The 20,153-nt window shown below is 37.3% G+C and overlaps 2 protein-coding genes and 1 long non-coding RNA gene across 4 annotated transcripts; 2 read left to right on the top strand and 1 right to left on the bottom strand.

Moving 5' to 3' along the window:
* The first annotated feature begins 9,634 nt into the window (after positions 1-9,634).
* Positions 9,635-17,998, top strand: LOC128027052 (gamma-aminobutyric acid receptor subunit pi-like). 2 transcript variants are annotated; one of them, XM_052614374.1, is made up of 10 exons: positions 9,635-9,718; positions 14,737-14,820; positions 14,904-15,016; positions 15,109-15,176; positions 15,259-15,476; positions 15,598-15,680; positions 15,783-15,920; positions 16,591-16,743; positions 16,851-17,044; positions 17,122-17,998. In XM_052614374.1, exons 2-10 carry the CDS (start codon positions 14,768-14,770, stop codon positions 17,437-17,439), a joined length of 1,338 nt encoding a protein of 445 aa, XP_052470334.1. In that variant the 5' UTR covers positions 9,635-9,718; positions 14,737-14,767; the 3' UTR covers positions 17,440-17,998. The 2 variants fall into 2 exon arrangements, with proteins under 2 accessions (XP_052470334.1, XP_052470333.1); XM_052614373.1 differs by lacking the exon at positions 9,635-9,718 and adding an exon at positions 12,770-13,260.
* Positions 10,216-16,709, bottom strand: LOC128027053 (uncharacterized). Its single transcript, XR_008186617.1, has 3 exons — positions 16,599-16,709; positions 15,504-15,641; positions 10,216-11,345 (listed from the first exon to the last, which is right to left on the bottom strand). It is a non-coding gene; the product is annotated as an uncharacterized LOC128027053 (long non-coding RNA).
* Positions 17,999-18,290: 292 nt separating the features above from the next.
* Positions 18,291-19,979, top strand: LOC128027187 (securin). Its single transcript, XM_052614525.1, has 6 exons — positions 18,291-18,426; positions 18,883-18,983; positions 19,072-19,223; positions 19,307-19,379; positions 19,531-19,680; positions 19,779-19,979. Exons 2-6 carry the CDS (start codon positions 18,893-18,895, stop codon positions 19,862-19,864), a joined length of 552 nt encoding a protein of 183 aa, XP_052470485.1. The 5' UTR covers positions 18,291-18,426; positions 18,883-18,892; the 3' UTR covers positions 19,865-19,979.
* Positions 19,980-20,153: the final 174 nt, after the last annotated feature.

Here is a 20,153-nt window from a genome sequence, read left to right as displayed (position 1 = left end):
AATTAAACTAGGGTTTAATATAATTTTGGTGTCTTAGTGTTGCTTAGGTATACACAAATACTGTAATGATTCAAATGCATGCTTAGCAACCAGAAATAGAGATACAAATTGAAAACAATGAAGTGAAACTCGAAAAGAAAACAAGAAAAAACAAACTGAATGGTTTCTGAGACTTGATTCTGTTAGTGGGGTCTACAGCCCGGAGCAGTTTCTAGAGCAGGAGTGATGTGTGTATGCATGTGTGCGTTTGTACTGTCAAGATATCCATAAACAAAGCATAAAACGTCTACATGATGGAGAACTTTGTTTGGCAACTTTCACCAAGGTCACCAACAGACATGTTGTATCAGTAAATCAGTTATCCTGTCAGAAATGAATTCATTTGGTTGTTGTCTTTACCTGACTTAAGGGAACATTTAAACAGGTAGAAGTTTACCATGAAGACCTCATCTCAGATCCTGTAACTGTTTTGCATAACAGCTCACAACACACCCCAGGAGATCACAGAGTTAATTTCTTTGAGAATGAATCAAATCTAGGTTTCATGATTTTCATACCTACGATTTGTTCCATGTGTGCGAGCAGAAGCTTCAAATAATAAAGAATGAGCCCTCGAGCAAATTCTTGCCCAAGGGAATGTCCTCTTCAGATGGAGAAACTGATATACGGTAGTATGGAATCTGTGGATTTATTATAAGGAAATTCCTTAATGTAACATGCAAAACACATGCCATTATTCGGCACACCAAAGAATAATTTTCACTATTGGAATTATCTGTGAGATGATTTATGATCATTCCTGTTGGCCTATGAACCATAAACATGTTTATAGGAAGAAAAGAGAAAGACAAATTTTATTCACACGCATATCAACAGAAAAAAGAAAGTTATAATAGAAAGGTGTATTCTGCAGCTGTATTTGCATATGAAATATCTTTGCTTATTTTGCTACTGTTTTTATGCGGCAGTGCATAGATTCCATGGTATTTAGTATATTTCCATGCCAGTCGAGCACCAGCTGTGGCATGAGAAAGTAGGGAAGAAGAACTTGTTGTACTTTGTACTGTCTGCTTCAAACTTGCCAAAAGAAACAGAAGGAACATTTTGTCTTACAAAACCTAACAATAAAGCAAATTTAAGGAAAGATGGCTTTTGGTTGAAAACTCTGCACCCTCTCACTGATGTAATGATGCAAATTACCAACTGCTTATTTTACCATTTGAAAATGTTCAGTTCTTTCTTTTTGGCCCATGTATAGGGAGATTTTGTGACTGTTTTCCACCCAGACAACAATTTACAATTACTGACCTTTCCTAGGAAACTTAAATACACCTTAAAATATAAATTAAATTATTCTGTAGAATATCCTTCTCTGTGTATATATATATATATATATATATATATATATATATATATACACACACACACACACACACACACACACACACACACACACACACACACACACAGACATCAATCTGTTTCACACAGGTGCACATTGCCTCTGTGAGGGGGGATTTGTTACGGCAACAGGTTAGAAATTACTCATTATCAAAAATGTACATTTGTGTTTGAGTTATTTTGCTAGGATCTATGCTCAATATCCACTCATCAACCACACTGTTTCCTGTAGCCTTGGGGCAGAATTATTGCTCAACAGTATAATGTGATTAAAAGCTATAAATCTTCTGTTACACCTGCTGCCTGTTGTGTGGCAAACACCTGTCCTTCAAACAGAATCTGCCAAAACAATGTGTTCGAGATGCTTCTGATATATTCCTGGTACAGATTTTATGACCAGCCAATAACAGTCAGTCCTGGATCCATTTAGTGACTTGTCATTTTAATTACCTTAAATAAATAACAATTATGGTGAAAAAAATAACATGACAATCATCTTAATTTTCAACATCATGTTTTTTTTAAATTTTTAAATATTAAGAATATACAATGGGACATAAATATAGTTATGCTGGGGTCAGCAACTAGCCCACAGTGTTACTGCAGAGGGTCTGACATTTACTGTTATTTAAAACATCCAAGCTTTAAGAAATTTTTTGTTAAAAAGCTAAAATTAAGATTGTCCCTCCCACATTTAAATGTATTATATGCTATAAAATGTAAATGTTTTATACAAGTATGACTCATCATATGTGGACAGGTTTTTTTTTTTCCTCCATTAAGTCTGGGGTCACAAATTTATTTATTTATTTTTAAGAAACTAAATAGTAAAGTTTGTAGACAAATGTTAAGTTGGCTTGAAAAAGCCTAGCCAGAAAGTTTGAAGTAGTTTTAAAAGCTTTAAGATTGAAGGGTCGCAGTTTTAACTAATTTGAAGTTTAAAGTAGTTTTAAATTACATGCTAGGGTGTTGCTATGCGGTTACCACAATAAAAAAAGGAAGATGACAGAGCATCAAAGCGAGATCCGAACAACAACGGCAGATACAGTACATGTCAGTAGCATGGTTCCAGCATGATTAGCATGTTGTTAACATGTTTCTAGCATAATTAGCATATTACCAGCATGGTTAACAAGTTACTAACATGTTGTTAATTAACAGTAACAGGCTAAGTTACTAGCAGGATTTGCATGTTACTAGCATGCTGTTAGCATGACTAGCATATTACTAGCATCTTTATAAAATGATTAACATGCTGCTATCAAGTTTCTAGCATGATTAGTGTGTTTCTAGAATGATTAGCAAATTACAAGCATATTGCTATCAGGTAATTAGCTTCATTAGCAAGTGACTAGAATGTTGCTATCATGACTAGCAAGTTGATAGGATGACTAGCAAGTGACTAGCATATCATAAGCATGATTATCAAAGTTACTAGCATGTCATTAGCATGATTCTAGTATGATTAACATGTTAGCATGTTGTTACCATGATTAACAAATGAATAGCAAGTTATAACCATGACTATCAAGTCACTATCATGTCATTAGCCTGATTAGCAAGTCACTAGCATGTCGTTAACTAGTGTCTAGCATGTTGCTAGCATGATTAACTATTGATTAGCATGTTGTTTGTATGATTATCAAGTAACTAGCATGTTGCTAGCATAATTAACAAGTCACTAGCATGTTGTTGACAAGTTTCTAACTTTTTGTTAACATTATTAACAAGTGACTAACATGTCGCTAGAGTGACGTTGAGCCTCAGAAACTGTTCTGATCTGAATGCAGAGAGGAAGAGGAGAGGGTCTGTTCTTGCTGAGGCCGGAACTCCCTCAAAGAAAGCTTGCGCTCACTATCCATTCCTTAACACTGAGTCAATGAAGCTCCATTAAAGTTGGGACCGTCCTTCTCACTCAAGCAATCTACAGCTGTGATATCAGACCAACATAGTCAAAAGAGCATTTCTCATCTCCTCATTACCATAAATGTCAGTTCCCTGCCTCTTTAGGTAAAGCTATACTGGATGGGTCAAGTTGGGTTCCAAAAACCATAGAATGAGGTTAAATTCTTCAGTTCGCTCGAAGGCCACTTCACTTCAGAGGTGTTATTCAAATTTCGGTACGGGACAACAATGCTCATGTTCTCCAGTCAGAAGTACAAACACTGCTTGCAAAAGAGCCATGGAAACAGTTCCTCTAGTGAACAGTGATTCATGATTTTACAGACGCTACTTCGTCATTTCCAAGAAAGATGGCGTTCAGACCCATTCTCAATCTTAGACATCTAAACTGCTTGCTTATGAGATGGCCATTCAAGATGTTAACTTTGAAACAGATACTCATGCAAGTATGTCCTGAGGACAGGTTTCTTTCAAGAGATCTGAAATATTCTTACTTTCACATCCAGACTGTGCTTGAGATTCACATTCAAGGGAGTGGCCTAGCAGTCCTGGCATTTGGACTGGCCCCGCAAATAAAACAAAAACAAAACAAAACAAAACAAAAACCTTCCTGCTGGCCTCAAAGGGGTACAACATCCTGGTCCATTCGGACAACATGACGGAGGTAGCTTTTATCAGGTCACGCTCCCCTAACAGGTGCTCAACACCTTCCATGGGCACAAGACAAACTCCTGTAACTGAGAGCAGTTCATGTGACAGGCAAAATGAACCAGGGAACCAAGCCCTGCTTCCTCAGGTCATCAGACGGGTCAAGGAAGTCAGACACTCAGTCCTCCTGTTGGCCCCACTCTGGAGGATTCAGGTGCTATTGGCTGATATCACTGGAGGACCTTCTCTCCGAGCAAAGGGCATGATTTGGCATCCCCGGCCAGAGCTGTGGAACCTTCATGTTTGGCCCCTTGACGGGAGTCTTTGCAGCTCCCTGTGACTGTAACTAATACCATTTTTGGTGGCTAGAGCTCAGTCTACAAGATGTCTTTAAATGGTAATTCTTCTCTGAGTGGTGTGCAGCACGGAACGAGGACCCATCATCTTGTGTCATGCCCCTAGTGTCAGTCAAGCGTGTGGGTGACCTGCAAGCATTGTTAGTCAGTGCTTCCTGTCTTGAGTTTGGGCCTAGTGACTGTAGAGTTGTCTTCAAGACATGACTATGTGCCGAAAGTACTCTGTTTAGAGCACAAGTCATCACCCTTCTGGCGCTCTCCAATTCAGATGGTGAGCAGGGTCCCAATCCACTCTACTCGGTTCGGGAGTGCATGCTGAGTGATCTGGCCTGTTTAGACACTCAGATCAGCTCTTTGTGTGCTAAAGTGCTGCCGGTTGAAAAGCCAAGATTCGCTGGATAGTGGATGCTATAGCCTTGGCTTACACCTCAGTGGACTTGCAGTGAGGGCTCACTCCACCAGAGGAATGGTCTCCTCCAGGGATTGATCTAGTGAGATTTCTACTGGTGATACAGTATATGTGTTGCAACTGGCTGGTCGTCACCCTTTGCCTTCACCAGGTTTATAACTTGGATGTCTCTGCCCTGCAGGCACATATTTTGTACACTTAATATCATGCTTCAGTATTAGATTAAATAGGAATTTCCCCACCATAAGCGTATCAATGCAATGTTCATTCCCTTACATTAGTTATTTTACTGAGGTTACGTTAGCAACCAAAACTTTTTCTATTAAAAAAAGAAAAAAAGAAGCCCCATCATGGGCTTAAAATGTTACCATCAATTTAACATGGTATAACCATTGTAATGTTTTGTAAGGGTTATAACTATTAGCCTTAGGATTTAGTTCAATCCTGATAACAAATATGCTTATTTCTTTTCTTTAAACTATAATATTAAAGCTAATGAATCCTCAGAACAACCAAAAATAGTGTAAAACTCAAAGTATGATTTTGCAGTGTTAGTGTGGGAGAGGGTTATGTCAAGGATGACATTAAATTGGGTGCATTCCAGCTGGTTCTGTGCAGTGTTGATAGCGTAAACTCTAAACAGACATGAACAAATCCATCACAACAATGACGTGTTTCGGGGGAAGGGGCTGATGAGCTGAAATCAACTGTTAAAAGGTGATGACAGAACTGATAAGCTTCAAACTTTATGGCTGTTGATTTTTCTTTGTTAATACAATCTATTTAAACGGGGGACACTGGATGAGACTAACTCCTCTAAAGGGCAGTGCACCCTGCTGCCAATTACTAGAAAACCAAAACAGCAACCACGCGCTGCAATGTTATTAGCTAAACAGTATTGACTGATTAGCAATGTTTAGTAAACTCAACGTGAAGATGTCAGGCAGAGAGATGAAGCTCTGATTCACTGAATCAGGCAGAAGAAAGACCATCCAGTTCCAGGTTACTGTTGTGTGTAAATAATCTTACACACTTCAGACGCATACTATGAGGAGACAAAGATGAAGATGTCGTCCTTGAATTATTGGCTCTCATAAACACAGCTAACCTTCTCCTACAAAGTCACATTAATGTACTTTTGACCTGCAAGGTTGAATGCCACTTAAATGCTAATTTCTGCTAGCTCCATCTCTCTTTCTCTCTCTCTCTCTCTCTCACACACACATACACACACAATCCTATTTAAAATATTACAGCATCTAACGATTGGAACATTCAAAAGCTTTTTAAAACACATAGGACAAGCATTTTTTTCATATATTGAATAAAAATAGACTTAAGTTTGAAAAAAAATTCACATTATGAAGACTAGACATGAATTATACAACATAATTAAAATAATAATTTAATTTCAAAATGCATTATATTGTACATATTTGACCTGATTGAACTGATTGCAAATTTTCTCATTTCAATTCACCCAGACAATCTTTCTAAGAAACACAAGCAATCCATATTATCTGAACACCGACTAAATCAGGAAGAAAAAACAAACAAACAAACATCAACAACAACAAAATAGCCTGTTAAAACACACATGCCAAGAAAAGGTACCCTTTTATCCTCTTGGTCTTTAAAGGAAAAGAAGTCCAATTTATGACATCATCCATTGACTGCATTCAACAAGATGTTCATCGAGTGGAAGAAAAATGTAGAAGACAACAATTATTCCACATCTATGGTCCAAATTCTATCACAACATGAAAGCATCCATTCTTTAGGATTGTTCCAAAAGAAACTGGCCTCTGTATATCTGGGGAGCACAGTGCTCTAAATGAACTGACATGTACCAGGGCTTATATAGAATATTTAGTGAAAATAGTGTTGAGAGACAACAAACACTTTAGTGTAATGGACTGTTCTATGTTATTTCCCCCTAAAATATTTGACATGTCAACATGACAAAAACAAAACTCCATGAGTGTTAAGAGGAATTTGGCCCCAACTCTGCAGGATGCTGGTTTCAAACACCATGGCTGTTTATTAGTTTCAACAGCTAACAAGTTAAGATGTTTTATAAGCAAATACAATGTCCCACAGATGCATCACCACATCCTTGAGTATCAGGCTTGTGGTTAATGTTGGAACTTCTAATCTAATCATCAGATCTGATCATTGCAGCTGGTTTGAAGTTAAACATACAGCAAGCCAGTGTGATATCCTCGTCGTATGTCTGCTTCCCCACCTAGTGGTTAAAACGATTAATTATTCGCTATTCACTGTTTTAGTCCAAAAACGTATGCATATTCTGATTTGGTGCAGTGTTTACAATTCATGGGTATTCTCTAGCACTATATAAACAGCAGTTATACACTCATTATTGCACTGCATTATGGGATCAAATGAGGGCATTTGATAATGTCTACCATGGTTTCAGACACCAAAACAAATGGCTGTTCCCTGGGACATAACACTTGAATCTTGGCTCCGATAACCATAATGTGTCTGATTTGGAATTTAAACATCTTTGCATGAATTTTAATTAAAATAACCTATCAAGCCATCAGAAGGATCTCAAATAAGAGGTATAAACTTAACCAGACAGTTTGCTATTTAACAAAGTATTCTATGTGAAAAGCATCTGAACGGGAAAATACTAACCATTTATTGCTTTTAATATATAAAATAATCTAGAAAAATTGCTCAAAATGTAAAGCATATCAACGGAAATATAATTTGACTCTTAATAAAGACACCTTCTTACATGTTGAGTCTTCAACCATGCCTGTTGACCTTTAAATTATCTAACGTCATGAGCTCAGAATCATGTATCCACTGATGCATGCTGATCAGGCTGGTATCCTCACTCAAGTGCACTCACTAACCCTAAGGTACGATGTGGCCCCCCACATACAGCATTCATCAGCATATAAAGGACTTTCCTATGGAAATAGTGCCTCTCCTACTGGAGATGTCAAACAGATGCATGCAGCACTCATGATGGTGATTTACATTAGATATGCAATGTGACTGGAAATAAAGATACAAAAAAAAATATTTATTATATTATTTATATGACTAATAATCTTTAATTTCTCGCACAGTAGATATGGATATACGTATTATTAAAATATATGGATTTATTAATATAAAAAATAAGCAAAATTAAATTATCAGTATTCGGGGGTTTAGAATTCATGCAACAACAAATCTGCAAGTCAATTAAAAATATGATATCTTTGGCTTTCAACAAGAGTGATTTTGTAAATCCCAAATATATCATATTATTGAAATAAAATTGCTAAGTCAAATATTGTAGCTCTTAACAAAGTCAAGACCTCACTACAAGCCCTAAGGAGGCAATACACTGCCTCATTATACTGCTATGGAGTTTTACAACGGCTTTAGTCATTAGTCTTGGGTAAAGCAACATAAACCATTACAAATGGAAAGGATTTGCTAGGAAATGAAAGTGCATGAGAGAGACCCAGAGAATTGCAGTATTTCACCAGGGAGAAAATAATAGATTAAACTGTCAACAAAACGGATGAGATTATGTTATTTTAACCTTGACTCGAGGTTGCCAGGCTACTGTCTCTTACTCAAGTGACCTGGCCTGCATACAGCCTAAGGGATAGGAACAGCTAGTATGTGGAGAATATAGATGTGTATAAAGGGGCGAAAAAGAAATAAATGAAGCTGGTGTGCTTGTTAGCGGGGTGGGTGTAGAAAGTGCATTTGTATGCAGGTGGTTGCACTGCTTAAAAATAGAATAACAGATTATAAACACATGGGTGTTGCAAGAAAAAAAACAAAGAAAGCCCAGTATATACCGTATGTGTGTGTGTGTGTGTATATATATATATATATATATATATATATATATATAAAATGTTCATATATATACACACACATATTTTTTGTTGTTTTGTGTTATATGTTTTTATGTAATATATTTCTATATAATGGGGTTCCTATGTGTGTATTTATCTCTCTCTATATTAATCTGATATTGCTAATATGAGAAAAAAAAACTGCAGTTAATTTGTATGTTTTGAAATGTAGGACTTTCTCTGTTTCAGTCAATTAGATTGTTCACTGGAGAGAAACATAAATGAGCTATACTGTGCAGGCATCTCCTATGCAGCACTAATGAAGCTGTCAATAGCGCGCCCAAGGTAGAGATCTGTTGCACTCATCCTTTTCCAGCTGCTTAGCATCACACACTACCAGCACACTGATGAATTTTAAATGAGGGAAGAGGTTGTTTGTTTACACTGATGCAAAATCCCACTTGCCTCTCATAAGTAAATGTGGATATGGGGGTGGTCTCTTCATCATCTTCCCTGATGAATCCTGATTGGCCAGTTCAGTTCTTGGTCACCCTGCAGAGATTTGAGTGCTTTTTATTCCGGTTTATTGTTTATTCAGTATATGCGTCACCGGTTACAAAAGGAAAGAAAAGAATCAGGTCCACAATGGTCATGGACATCTAAATATAAAATATTTACTAAATCCTCGCCCTCCCTCAGCCATCTCTCGGCACAAGTCTGTTCTTATAAAATTCCAGTGAATCTAAGCAGATTACTAACCTCTAGATTATCACATTTTATTTCTTTTACCCTTTAAAAAACTGCAGAACATTAGATAAAATGGCCAAAAATGTCATGCAGCCAATGGACAGACTGTTTTTAATATGAGAATAAATTGTGGTTCAGCGCCCAGAGGGGTGAGCCTGGCATAGACCAAATCGCGCTAATGCCATCCACATCATCCCTATGGCTGGCATGCAGACAAGAAATGCTCTCTTCTTTTACTAAAAACTGAACACTGGATTACAACCCGCCTGTGAGAGGGTAAATGAGAACGACAGAGTAATAAAAAATAGAGAAAGAGAGAGAGTGAGAACATAGAGCAAGGAAGTGAGACACAGAATCCTGACAAGCAGCACACCTTTACCGTGCACAACTGGACTAAAGACTGAACTGAGAAACTAAAGAAGGTGAGTACAGCAAACTGTGCATGAGTCAGTGAGAATTTAAAGCCTGTGATGAAAGCGGACGGAAAGCTACAATAATGGTTCTTAGGATTCTTAATTAGAACCATTTCCCACGGTACTTGAGCTGGCTTTTTGAAGGTTTTTTTTTTTTTTTTTTCTGAAGATTAAAGGTTCTTGATGTTTTATTATAGGTTCTTAAGATCAAAATATAGGTTTCCGGGTTCTTGAAAAAGCATCAGCACACACTGTAGATGATTTTGAACTACTGAATGAGAATTTATTGGTGCAACTATCACACAGAAATGAATTTTTTTTCATCATTTATTCACCCTTGTGTTATTCCAAACCTCTATGACGTTCTATTTTCTACAGAACATAATAAAAAATGCCTCAGTGTTTTTTTTTTTGTTTTTTTTAATAATGGAAGCTAATAGTCTCCAGAACTGTTTGATTTCAACCATTCTGAAATGTTTAAAGAAGAAAGAAAGTCATACAGATTTGCAAATACATGAGGTTGAGAAAAATATTTTCTATTTATATTTTCGAGTGAACTGTCCCTTTAAAAAAAACCTTCTATGACATCAGGCTGTAACCTTTTGGGGTTTTATTGGAGCCTTTATTTTTAAGAGTGTAGGACCAGATAAAATATTAAAATAGAAAGACCTGTGCATGTATTCATGCTGGCTAAGCTGATCTATTATAGCATGTAAATGCCAAGCTGGAGTGAATGTAAGTCATGTGATGACAAATGAGGTCATGAGGCATGTATGAAGTCATTTCAATTTTTGTTTGAGTGATCTACTAAAATGGATGGAGAGGAGACAATTACAAGACTGGGCAGCATGTGAAGGTCTTCTCAAAAACGGAAAGAGGACAGATGAAGGTAACATGAATTAAAGAGAACCTGAAAGGAGCGGCAGAGAAGGGAGAAAATGAAGCAGGCATGTTGATAATCTGTCTAGTGGATTGTGATGGAAAACTAAGGATGGAGGAAATAGTTATGCACGATTGATTGGTGGTGGTCATCTGATTTTCTGCCATAAACCATCTCGGGCTCTGTCTGGGTTAGATTCAGACATAAGTCACTGGCTCAAACAACAAGCTGGTATAAGCTCTTCTGTTGGATTTCAGTAGTTCTCCCGTCAGAGCCTGATGTCTGCAGGTCTAAAGGAGAGGATGACGGGCCATTCCTTCATCTAGGGCACACCTGATGCCTCTGAGTATTACAATCCTTTCAATTAAGCTAGCAATGGTTGGGAGCTTCTTAAACAGGCCTCGCAAAAACAACAGCATTGGTGTAGGTTCTAAGTTGTGGAGGCATCATTTGAGAAAGTTCTCTGTTTCAGAAACCATCTGATTTTCACCAGAAGATTAATCCAAGAAGGAAACAAGGCTTCCATGGAGCCAGAGAGCAGAGGTTATATAATTGAGCTTGCTGAGGCGTTACCTGTGTGTCTCTGTGCTGTCAAACATTCATTTATCCGTCGGTTTGAATCCAGTGCCTCCGTTTACAATGTTGTGTGGGTTTAAAGCTTGAGGACGATGTGAAGAGTCGGCTTCAATTATGGAGAGACAGTCTATCCGCAGGGATATGATTAAAGCAGGTCTATGGTCCCTCTCCGGCAGCATTCTATCTGACAAAATAATAGAAATGGAAGACTGCTGAACAAAAGCGAAAAAGACATGGATGGACATGAAAAAAAAAAAAAAACTGCTGTTAAATTGATATGTTACTTGAGTTATAAAGAAATGTAGCCTGAGAACTGTTAAAAATAACGAAGCCATAGCCAGGGTCGGATGGAATCTGGAGAAAAGGGTATATATATATATATATATTCTTTTTGACATTTTCTGTCCTCATTTGCAGCAAAAATGTCAGCCTTCTAAGAAACAGATTTAAAGGTGTAAGGCTGCAGCCGAATATGCATACTTCCATATGACGCCACGAAAAAGGATTCATGAATGACAGCGTACCATTGCATCGCCCACTAGGTCACATGACAATAACATATCTAATGCAGTACAGTATGTCCAGATTACATTCAGACTATATAGATATTATATATCCTCATTTGTAAGCAACTTTGGATAAAAGCATCTTCTAAATGATTAAAGGTAGATGTAAAATTTTAACAGTCACAAACCAAATACTTGTTCAAAAGCCCATGTTGCACTGGCCAATATGGAAGTTGTCTTGGACTGATGTTGACACCTAGTTTTGCGGATGTGGCTTAAAAGCATTAAGGATCAGGTTATCAGCTAATGATTCGATCAAATAACAGTCAGCTTTTGACTGTGTGTAAACTAGTACTGTAAATAACAGAGAATAGCATTGTTTACACTAAATGCAAACAGCACACAAAGCTAGCCACACAGAGCTTAAATTCAAATAATATGATATTTAAGCTAAAAGTAAAATATCTGAACAAGAGGGCACATTGCTGGTGAAAATAGCCTTAGTCAGCTTGGAGCTCTTATTTCAAAATATCCAGAAACATTTAGCTAATGTCTATATTTTAAAATACACTGCATTTACACAAAATGTATTTTAAGATTAGAAATGTATTTTCTTTCCCCCTGATGTACATTGTTTGATTTATTTCAACATTTGAAATGTAAACATTCAAGTCTCAATTTACTGTCAATTTGAAAAATATAGTTCATTAAGCAATTAAGCAACACACTGTTTTATGGTGTGGATAAATAAAATCCAATTAGTTTTCAGTTGCACAAATTCCGTGTCGGCCAGGCTTTTACCTCTACTAATATGTTAGCCAAATGAAGAGTTGGCAGTAAAAAAGACACTCTCAAACACTTTCTCCCGAGAAATCCTAATAGAACATACTGATAAACAGGATGAAAAGATAGGGAGAAAACAGCATGACAAGAGACAGAGACAGAAAGGATTTGGAGAAATAAAACGTAATTTATCATCTCACATAAACTTCAGTAGTAACAGGAGTGTCAAAAAGGACAGGGACATGGGAGACAAAAGAGAAATGAAAGACACTGATGCAAAATGGGATGTGAATTTGCAATAGGGAACAAATTAGCATTGTGACTGAATCTAGAAGGGGGCCGTTGTGTGAGAGGAAAAGAGAGAGATTTGAAGAATGCAGCATGTCAAAAACCACAAGAGATTGTCAATGACACTGGTTTATAGGAAGGCGGGTAATGAAGAGATCCATCTATAAAACTACAGGTGCCATCGGAGGCATGTGACACAGCTTTGCACATGTACAAAAGAGAGAGAGAGGGAGGGAGCGAGAGAGAGAGAGAGAGAGAGATTGGGGGTGATTAGGAGAACGGGGAGACAGAGAGGGGTTATTCTCTGAGCTAGTCAAGTGACGAGTGTGAAGGAAGGCGTGCATGGAAGGAAGAGACACAATGCATGCTGAGACAATAAGATATACAAGAAACAATTAAATATTGAAAGAATACATAGAAGAACTATGAAAAAAGGAGACAAAGAAAAGGATTGAGAACAACCTGGATACATTTTGCGGGAACACTAAGAGAAAAGAGACCAAGAAGAAGAGTGAAAGGTAAAGCCACAATGATCTGCATCTCATATCTCCACAGGTAACTGCTGTCAATGTGATGTTCATGCGGCATGACAGAGATGGGGAAATGTGATGGATGGAGGGAGGAGGTGGAGGAAGAGAGGAATAATTGAAGAATGGCAAAATGGAAATGAGAAAGAATATGTAGGAATGATGAAATGGGTGATGTGCCTACAAGAAGATGGAACAGTGTTTACATTCTGGAATATATACGTGATAGATTTTGTACCAAAAATTCTGGAACTTAATAATGCGATTTTAAATTACTGCAGTAGTAAGGACTTGGGAAAAAGCTGGAAAAAATATATAAAAATATTAAAATATATACATGTGGGAAATGCTCACACATGAAAATCAAGACTTGTAATGTCTGATTTATGTGACTGATTTATAAATAGAAGTGCACTGACATTTTGAAAGATTGCTCTGATCTAAAAGAAACAATTGAGAAAAAGAGAGAGAGATTTAGAATAAAAGAAGAAGAAAGCAAGAGAGAAAGAAAAAGAAATGTTTGTTGGGGGCTGATCTGTGCTAAAATGGTCCAGCGCCTTTCATTATGGACTGCTTCTTGTTCAGGTCCCATGACAATAACTGCAGTGGTAATTGCTGGTGTGTCTTGAGGCAAGGCAATCAGCATCATAAAATTAAATTAAAGAGAAAAAGGCAAGTTGTGCATTAAATAAAATGGTACACTAAAGAAAAGCTGTTGGTGGTGCAGTTGTGTGTGGGCAGAGAGGACTGCTGCCATCTTGTGGTAAAGTTCTGGGACATTATTAAATTTGCACGGTTTATGGGTATTAAAGAGTGTCAACAGGACCAGTGTCCCAGGACCTTGAACTGAGAGACACCTGAGACATTATTTTTTTTTTTTTTTGCTAATGGAAAATTTATATTAATTTAGAAACAGTTGTTAAATGTACTCAATGAACAAATTATAACTGCATTCAACAGTGTATTAATAGAATTAACATTTGTATTGATATTGCAACAAGATATTGCAGACAGGTTTCCCACTATCACTGAAAATCTGAAAATGTCATGGGATTTTAAAATTGTGTTTACCCAACCCATTTAAGACAGTTGATCTCAAACAACAATCTTCTTTTATGTTCAATAGAAAAAAAAAAACAAATTAAAAAAAAACAACTTGAGTAATAGCTGAGTAAATGATGACTCTCCCTTTAACAAAGTAGTTTCTCAGGCACACTTTTCATATAAAAACTCAATTGTAAGAAATAAAGACAGAAGTCTAAGACATTTCAAAAGCTAAACATGGAACACAATGGCACACTGACACTGTCGTATTCTCTAATTTGTATAATCCCTGGAATAAAACAGTGTGTGGGATGACACTATAGGACCATCAGCAGCTGGTGCCCAGCCGGGTCGAAGGGCCGTAATCCATACATAATGGGGAAAATGTTAACATATTTTTTTTTTCTTAAATCCTCTTCACAGACACTGTTCATCTGTATCACATTATCACAGAATGCTGCTGTATCTTCTGTTCTGGATGAGTCTATTTCTGTTGATTACAAACGGGTGAGTAAAGAGACAAACATCTGACGCACAGAGAATTAAGAATCACCTGACGTCCACCTTGTTAACATTTCTCCGTCTCCCAGTGAAAGAGGATTTTATGGGAATCATTATGGCGAGTGGAATGATTCGCAACTGCAGCCCACCATACAGAAGCTGATGAAAGGCTACAATCGATACCTTAGGCCAAACTTCAACCGTGAGGGCCACCTGAAGTTAATTAAATATAGATGGAGAATTAAAACAATAATTAAAACCCAATAATTAAAACGGACTTCTATGTTTCCACAGAGGGGCCTGTTAAAATTGGAATGAGTCTGGATATTGCCAGTATTGACGCCATCTCTGAGATTAACATGGTACTGTTTACATTTATAAACTTACTTTGATAAGACGCTTCAGGCAACAAGATTCTGATCAATTCTGTCCATATATCTACAGGACTACACAGCCACTATCTTCCTAAGACAACGATGGGGAGATTCCCGCCTCATATTCCCTGGAAATGAAAGTCTGAGTCTGGACGGGCGGCTGGTTTCTTTGCTGTGGATCCCCGATACGTTCATCCCTGATTCTAAGCGTTCTTTCCTCCATGACGTAACTGTGGAGAACCGTCTGATCCGCATCTTCAGTAACGGCACTGTGCTCTACGCTCTTCGGTAAACACTGAATTTACAACTTCTTACCAAAGGCTGAACAGCTGCTCCATGCAGATGTATGTGCGTCTGGGGAACCTTCCCACTGAAATGGTTCAATCAATATTCCTCCTTTTCTCCACAGCATAACAGCAACCATTGCCTGCAACATGGACCTCACCAAGTATCCTATGGATAGACAAGAGTGTACTTTACAATTAGAAAGCTGTAAGGGTTTCCCTCTCAAATTGTTTTTTCCCTATTTGATTGGTTATTCAAGAACAGTCTGTTCAAACCCTTAAACCTGTATGTGTGTGTATGCATGTTTAGGGGGGTATAATTTACAGGATGTAGTGTTTTACTGGACCCGAGGGAATGACTCAGTGAAGGGGTTAGATACACTGCGTCTGGCCCAGTACAGTGTGGAGAGCTACTACACAACCGTATCTCAGGCTGTGTATGAAACAGGTAAAAATATTGAATTTTATTGTGAATATCTTTGCCACTTTTACATTTCCTTTTTACTAAAAGTACCAGTCAGTCTTGATCTTTCAGTCACATTTATACAATTAGATTTAGGCATTTGGCAGATGTCTTCCTTTTAAGCGGCTTATAGCACAATCATGGTTTACAAAATCCCAAAAAAGAATTTGGACAATTAGGTCAGACTTAAAGATGTAGGAATGCCACTCCATTTGGCAACGCAAGACTGTTTTCTGCAGATACCACTTGGTTTGATCATCTGTTTATTTATTTATTTTAATGGACTAAAATTCATACTTAATACTTTTTGGAACCACTTTACATTTAATCGTCACAGGTTTTTCCTAGTAATCAAACTCATAACTTTGCTGTCTAAATATATATATATATATATATATATATATATATATATATATATATAGGCTATAGATATGGTTTTTACTTGGAAAAATGTATAGTATTTATATTCAATGGAATGTTAAACAATTTACAACCATTTTCAATGTATATGATAAAAATATCTTACAGTTAATCAATGAACTATTTTTAATGTAGCACTTTTTAGTACTTTTTGTGAAAATTGCACACATTTTCTTTTCTCTTTTTGTTTTTCGTTTTACAGTGAATAACCTGCAATATTCTGGATCCGTTTCAGGTTTTTACCCGAAGCTAGTGCTGCATTTCTCTTTACGTAGAAATGTGCTGTTCTTCATTCTGGAGACGTACGTGCCCTCGACACTTCTGGTGGTTCTGTCATGGGTGTCTTTTTGGATCAGTCAGTCCTCCGTTCCAGCTCGCACCTGCATCGGTCAGTGATTCCAAGAGCTTATTACTCTAAACAAAAACATATGCTACAAAAGATTTCTAGATTATAGCGAAACTAAATAATCTCTATCAAATCCATTTATTCGACAGGCGTGACCACTGTTCTTACCATGACCACACTAATGATGGGAGCCAGGACCTCGCTTCCCAATGCCAACTGCTTCATTAAGGCTATAGATGTCTATCTCGGCATCTGTTTCACTTTCATCTTTGGTGCTCTGCTGGAATATGCCTGTGCTCATTTCTGCACCATGCAGCACCAAACTATTGTAGATGTGCAAAGGGTGAGAAACCTCTGGATAGTGGCAAAAAATTACACATTTTTACAACCCGTTTTAATTTTTACATTACATTTTCACAGGAACTACTCAAAGAATTTGAGGAGTCAAATGGTATGACTCACTTGGCAAATTCAACATCACCCAAAAAGATGCAGGCTGAAGAATCAACTCAGCAGGAGATGCCTGAACAATCTGTGATATGCGAAGGGAATGAGGCTACAGACAAGAAGAAAGAAAAGGGGTGCGGTTTGTCTTCTGTAAAGCAAATGTCTCGCCGAGCAGCTTCCATGATGAGTGTCGAGAATCCTAACAACATCGACAGACATGCACGTGTATTTTTCCCCACGGTATTTCTCCTTGTCAATATTTTCTACTGGCTCTACTACCTTTTATTCTAATGGATGAACCACTCTTAATGAACAAAGTATTGCACAAATGACTGTAAAAGTGAAAAGTAAATTACAGTTATATAGTGGCCTATAACAAGGAGCTGGACTTGATTCATTGTTGCACTGAAGAAAGTGTTTCTACATAACAATAAAAATGAAGATCAAATGGACACACATAAATCACCATACAGACTCATCTGCAGCAGGACACTAAGAAGGACGCTGCTCTACGCATACACAATTGCCTTCACATTACTGATTTATTTAAGGGTTCAGTGCTTTACCTGTTTTTTCTTCTTGCTTTGTTTTGTTAGGTAACGTAATGTGCTGTAGGGGTGCTGTAAACTCCATAAGCACTGACTATAATAAACTGCATTAAGTAAAACCAATAATGGTCAGTGTATGCATGTATGTACTTAGCGGTCTGCAAGTCTGTTTCGGGTGTTATTCAAACATGTAAATGAAGTTTGAATATTTAAAAATAAATAAATGACGAAACAAATAAGCTTTGAGAAATGTTTAAGATTATGCAATATTTCTAGGTGCCTAATAATCTAATTATAAGCTATTTTGGAACAGTAGTCATGTTTGCATTATCAATCCAATGTAACAACTTAATACTTAATCACCCACTCAATATATTCATCCATCTACCTTCCAATCTATCCAACCATAGAGCCATCCACCTATTTTTAGTGATTTATTTGGAGACTTTACCGTTTTCTTTGGTTACTCTCAGTCTGAAGAACGCCATTCCCGCATCTCCGTCAACGTTTCGCTGTTCATCCTAGATATTATTGCTCTACTCACTCTGGTCATAAGGTGGCACTGTCGCGCTAACTCAATGAATGAAGAGGATCGTCTGGTCAAAGAGGAAAATCCATCAGCCAATCAGAAAGCAGGTTGCCTTTTAAAACTCACCCGGGAACGCGGAACCAAAACAAACGGCATTTTGCTCGTGCAGAAAAAGAAAGACTAAACAGAGAAACGTTTTAGGTAAGTTTTAACTAAAAAAGAAAAGGAAAAAAGGCTATGTTTAAGTTAAATTGTATGTAACGTTAGTGATTAAACCCACGTAATATTCATCGGGCCTTTTATTTAATGTAAAATTGGCAAACGGACTTGACCAAGCTGAACGAATTGCTTCGTTACAAGTCAAGTCAAGTCACCTTTATTTATATAGGGATTTAAACAAAATAAATTGCGTCAAAGCAACTGAACAACATGCATTAGGAAAACAGTGTGTCAATATGCAAAATGACAGTTAAAGGCAGTTCATCATTGAATTCAGTGATGTCATCTCTGTTCAGTTTAAATAGTGTCTGTGAATTTATTTGCAACCAAGTCAACGATATCGCTGTAGATGAAGTGTTACAAATCATGAATGGCGTTATTTGAACCAAGCAAGTTCCATTTCATTGTTTTGCTTTTCACCCTGTCGATGCTGTGCAGAGATACAACTATGGACACCATGATTTACCTGGATCAGGAGAACGGAAGACTGACCACTCCAGCCATCAAATCTCGCCAGAACAGACTGCACTCTGCTCCGGGTCAGTGACCATATAGGTTTTGTCTTCAAACCAAAATGGGACTAACTTTACTCACAAAGTCCCTAATTTACGTCCGTCACATTTCCAGATCAGTGCTTGAGAACACCTCTGACAGGAAAGGCACGTCTTGGAGCTCCTCTGCGATCGGGCCGAAAAGCTTTGGGAGTCATAAATAAAGTTGTTGCCACCCCAGCAGCATCCCATAAAGCAGAGGAGAAGACTAAACCTGCTGGAGCCATGGTATGTTCTTGATATGTGGAGAAAGCTTTATAAATGTTGTTTGTAGGTTGATTTAAATGTTAAAGTTATTTAATCCGTGTAAGGTTCCTGCTCAGCCAGCTAACGTTAGTGAGGAGACGTCAAGGATCGAGAAGTGTTTTCCATACAATCCAAGCGGTAAGAGTGACCTACCGTTTTATGGCTTTTAAACTAAACATATATATATATATATATATATTATTATTATTATTATTATTTTTTTTTTTTTTTTTTTTTTTTTTTTTTTTTTTTCAGCTTTTCACAACTCTGTCCCATGTTAAATCTTTAGAGTTTGAGACCTGCAGTGTTCCAGATGAAGTCTACCTCAGTTGTATCTCACTGACTGGTCTGGGAAAACAGATGTGGCCGACTGCTTCACCAGTGGAAGAGCTTATCATGGACCCATGTTTACCACTTTCACCTTTAAAGATGCCCAGAGGTAATGGATCTATTTACAAACGTAGCTTAAAGTTGTCAGTGCAAAAAGTCTTTATACCCAGTTAAACGTTTTTTCAATGAGTCTTTTTCTTCATGCAGCGGTTGAATGCGTTGATGAAATGGAAGCATTCCTACAGACGATCAGTGAGCTGACTGTTGACATGCCCCCTGAGTGTGAACTCTAAATTTTCATGTGGATTGTGAACTTTGTACTTTTAAAATTGTTTGCTTTTAACTGTTAAGTGTTTTATAAAATTCTGTCCAATGTTGTTAATCTGAAACAAAGTGGTCTTAACTTTTTTTGTTTCTTTTCTTTTTTTCTCCTTCCTGGTAAACTCGAGGGGTCAGTTCCTCACCAGCATCAAGATATAACTTAAGGCATTGTACTTAATTAAACATTGAAATGACAATCTACTAATCCTTTTTGTAAATCCAGTTTAAGTAAATATCAGGTTTTTGCAGCCTGAAGTGAAA

This window comes from Carassius gibelio, chromosome A14 (assembly GCF_023724105.1).
Source record: "Carassius gibelio isolate Cgi1373 ecotype wild population from Czech Republic chromosome A14, carGib1.2-hapl.c, whole genome shotgun sequence".
Lineage (NCBI taxonomy): Eukaryota > Metazoa > Chordata > Actinopteri > Cypriniformes > Cyprinidae > Carassius > Carassius gibelio.
The sequence above is the reverse complement of the archived record's forward strand: the minus strand, read 5'-3'. Positions and strand labels throughout refer to the sequence as shown.

What these genes read in the sequence shown, in the direction of transcription:
- LOC128027052 (XM_052614374.1), top strand. Translation starts at nt 14,768, where the DNA reads ATGCTGCTGTATCTTCTGTTCTGGATGAGTCTATTTCTGTTGATTACA. An exon ending in TTTCTGTTGATTACAAACGG is followed by an intron (nt 14,821 to 14,903) that starts GTGAGTAAAGAG and finishes TCCGTCTCCCAG; the next exon opens with TGAAAGAGGATTTTATGGGA. An exon ending in CTATTGTAGATGTGCAAAGG is followed by an intron (nt 17,045 to 17,121) that starts GTGAGAAACCTC and finishes ACATTTTCACAG; the next exon opens with GAACTACTCAAAGAATTTGA.
- LOC128027187 (XM_052614525.1), top strand. Translation starts at nt 18,893, where the DNA reads ATGGACACCATGATTTACCTGGATCAGGAGAACGGAAGACTGACCACT. An exon ending in CAGACTGCACTCTGCTCCGG is followed by an intron (nt 18,984 to 19,071) that starts GTCAGTGACCAT and finishes TCACATTTCCAG; the next exon opens with ATCAGTGCTTGAGAACACCT. An exon ending in TTTTCCATACAATCCAAGCG is followed by an intron (nt 19,380 to 19,530) that starts GTAAGAGTGACC and finishes TTAAATCTTTAG; the next exon opens with AGTTTGAGACCTGCAGTGTT.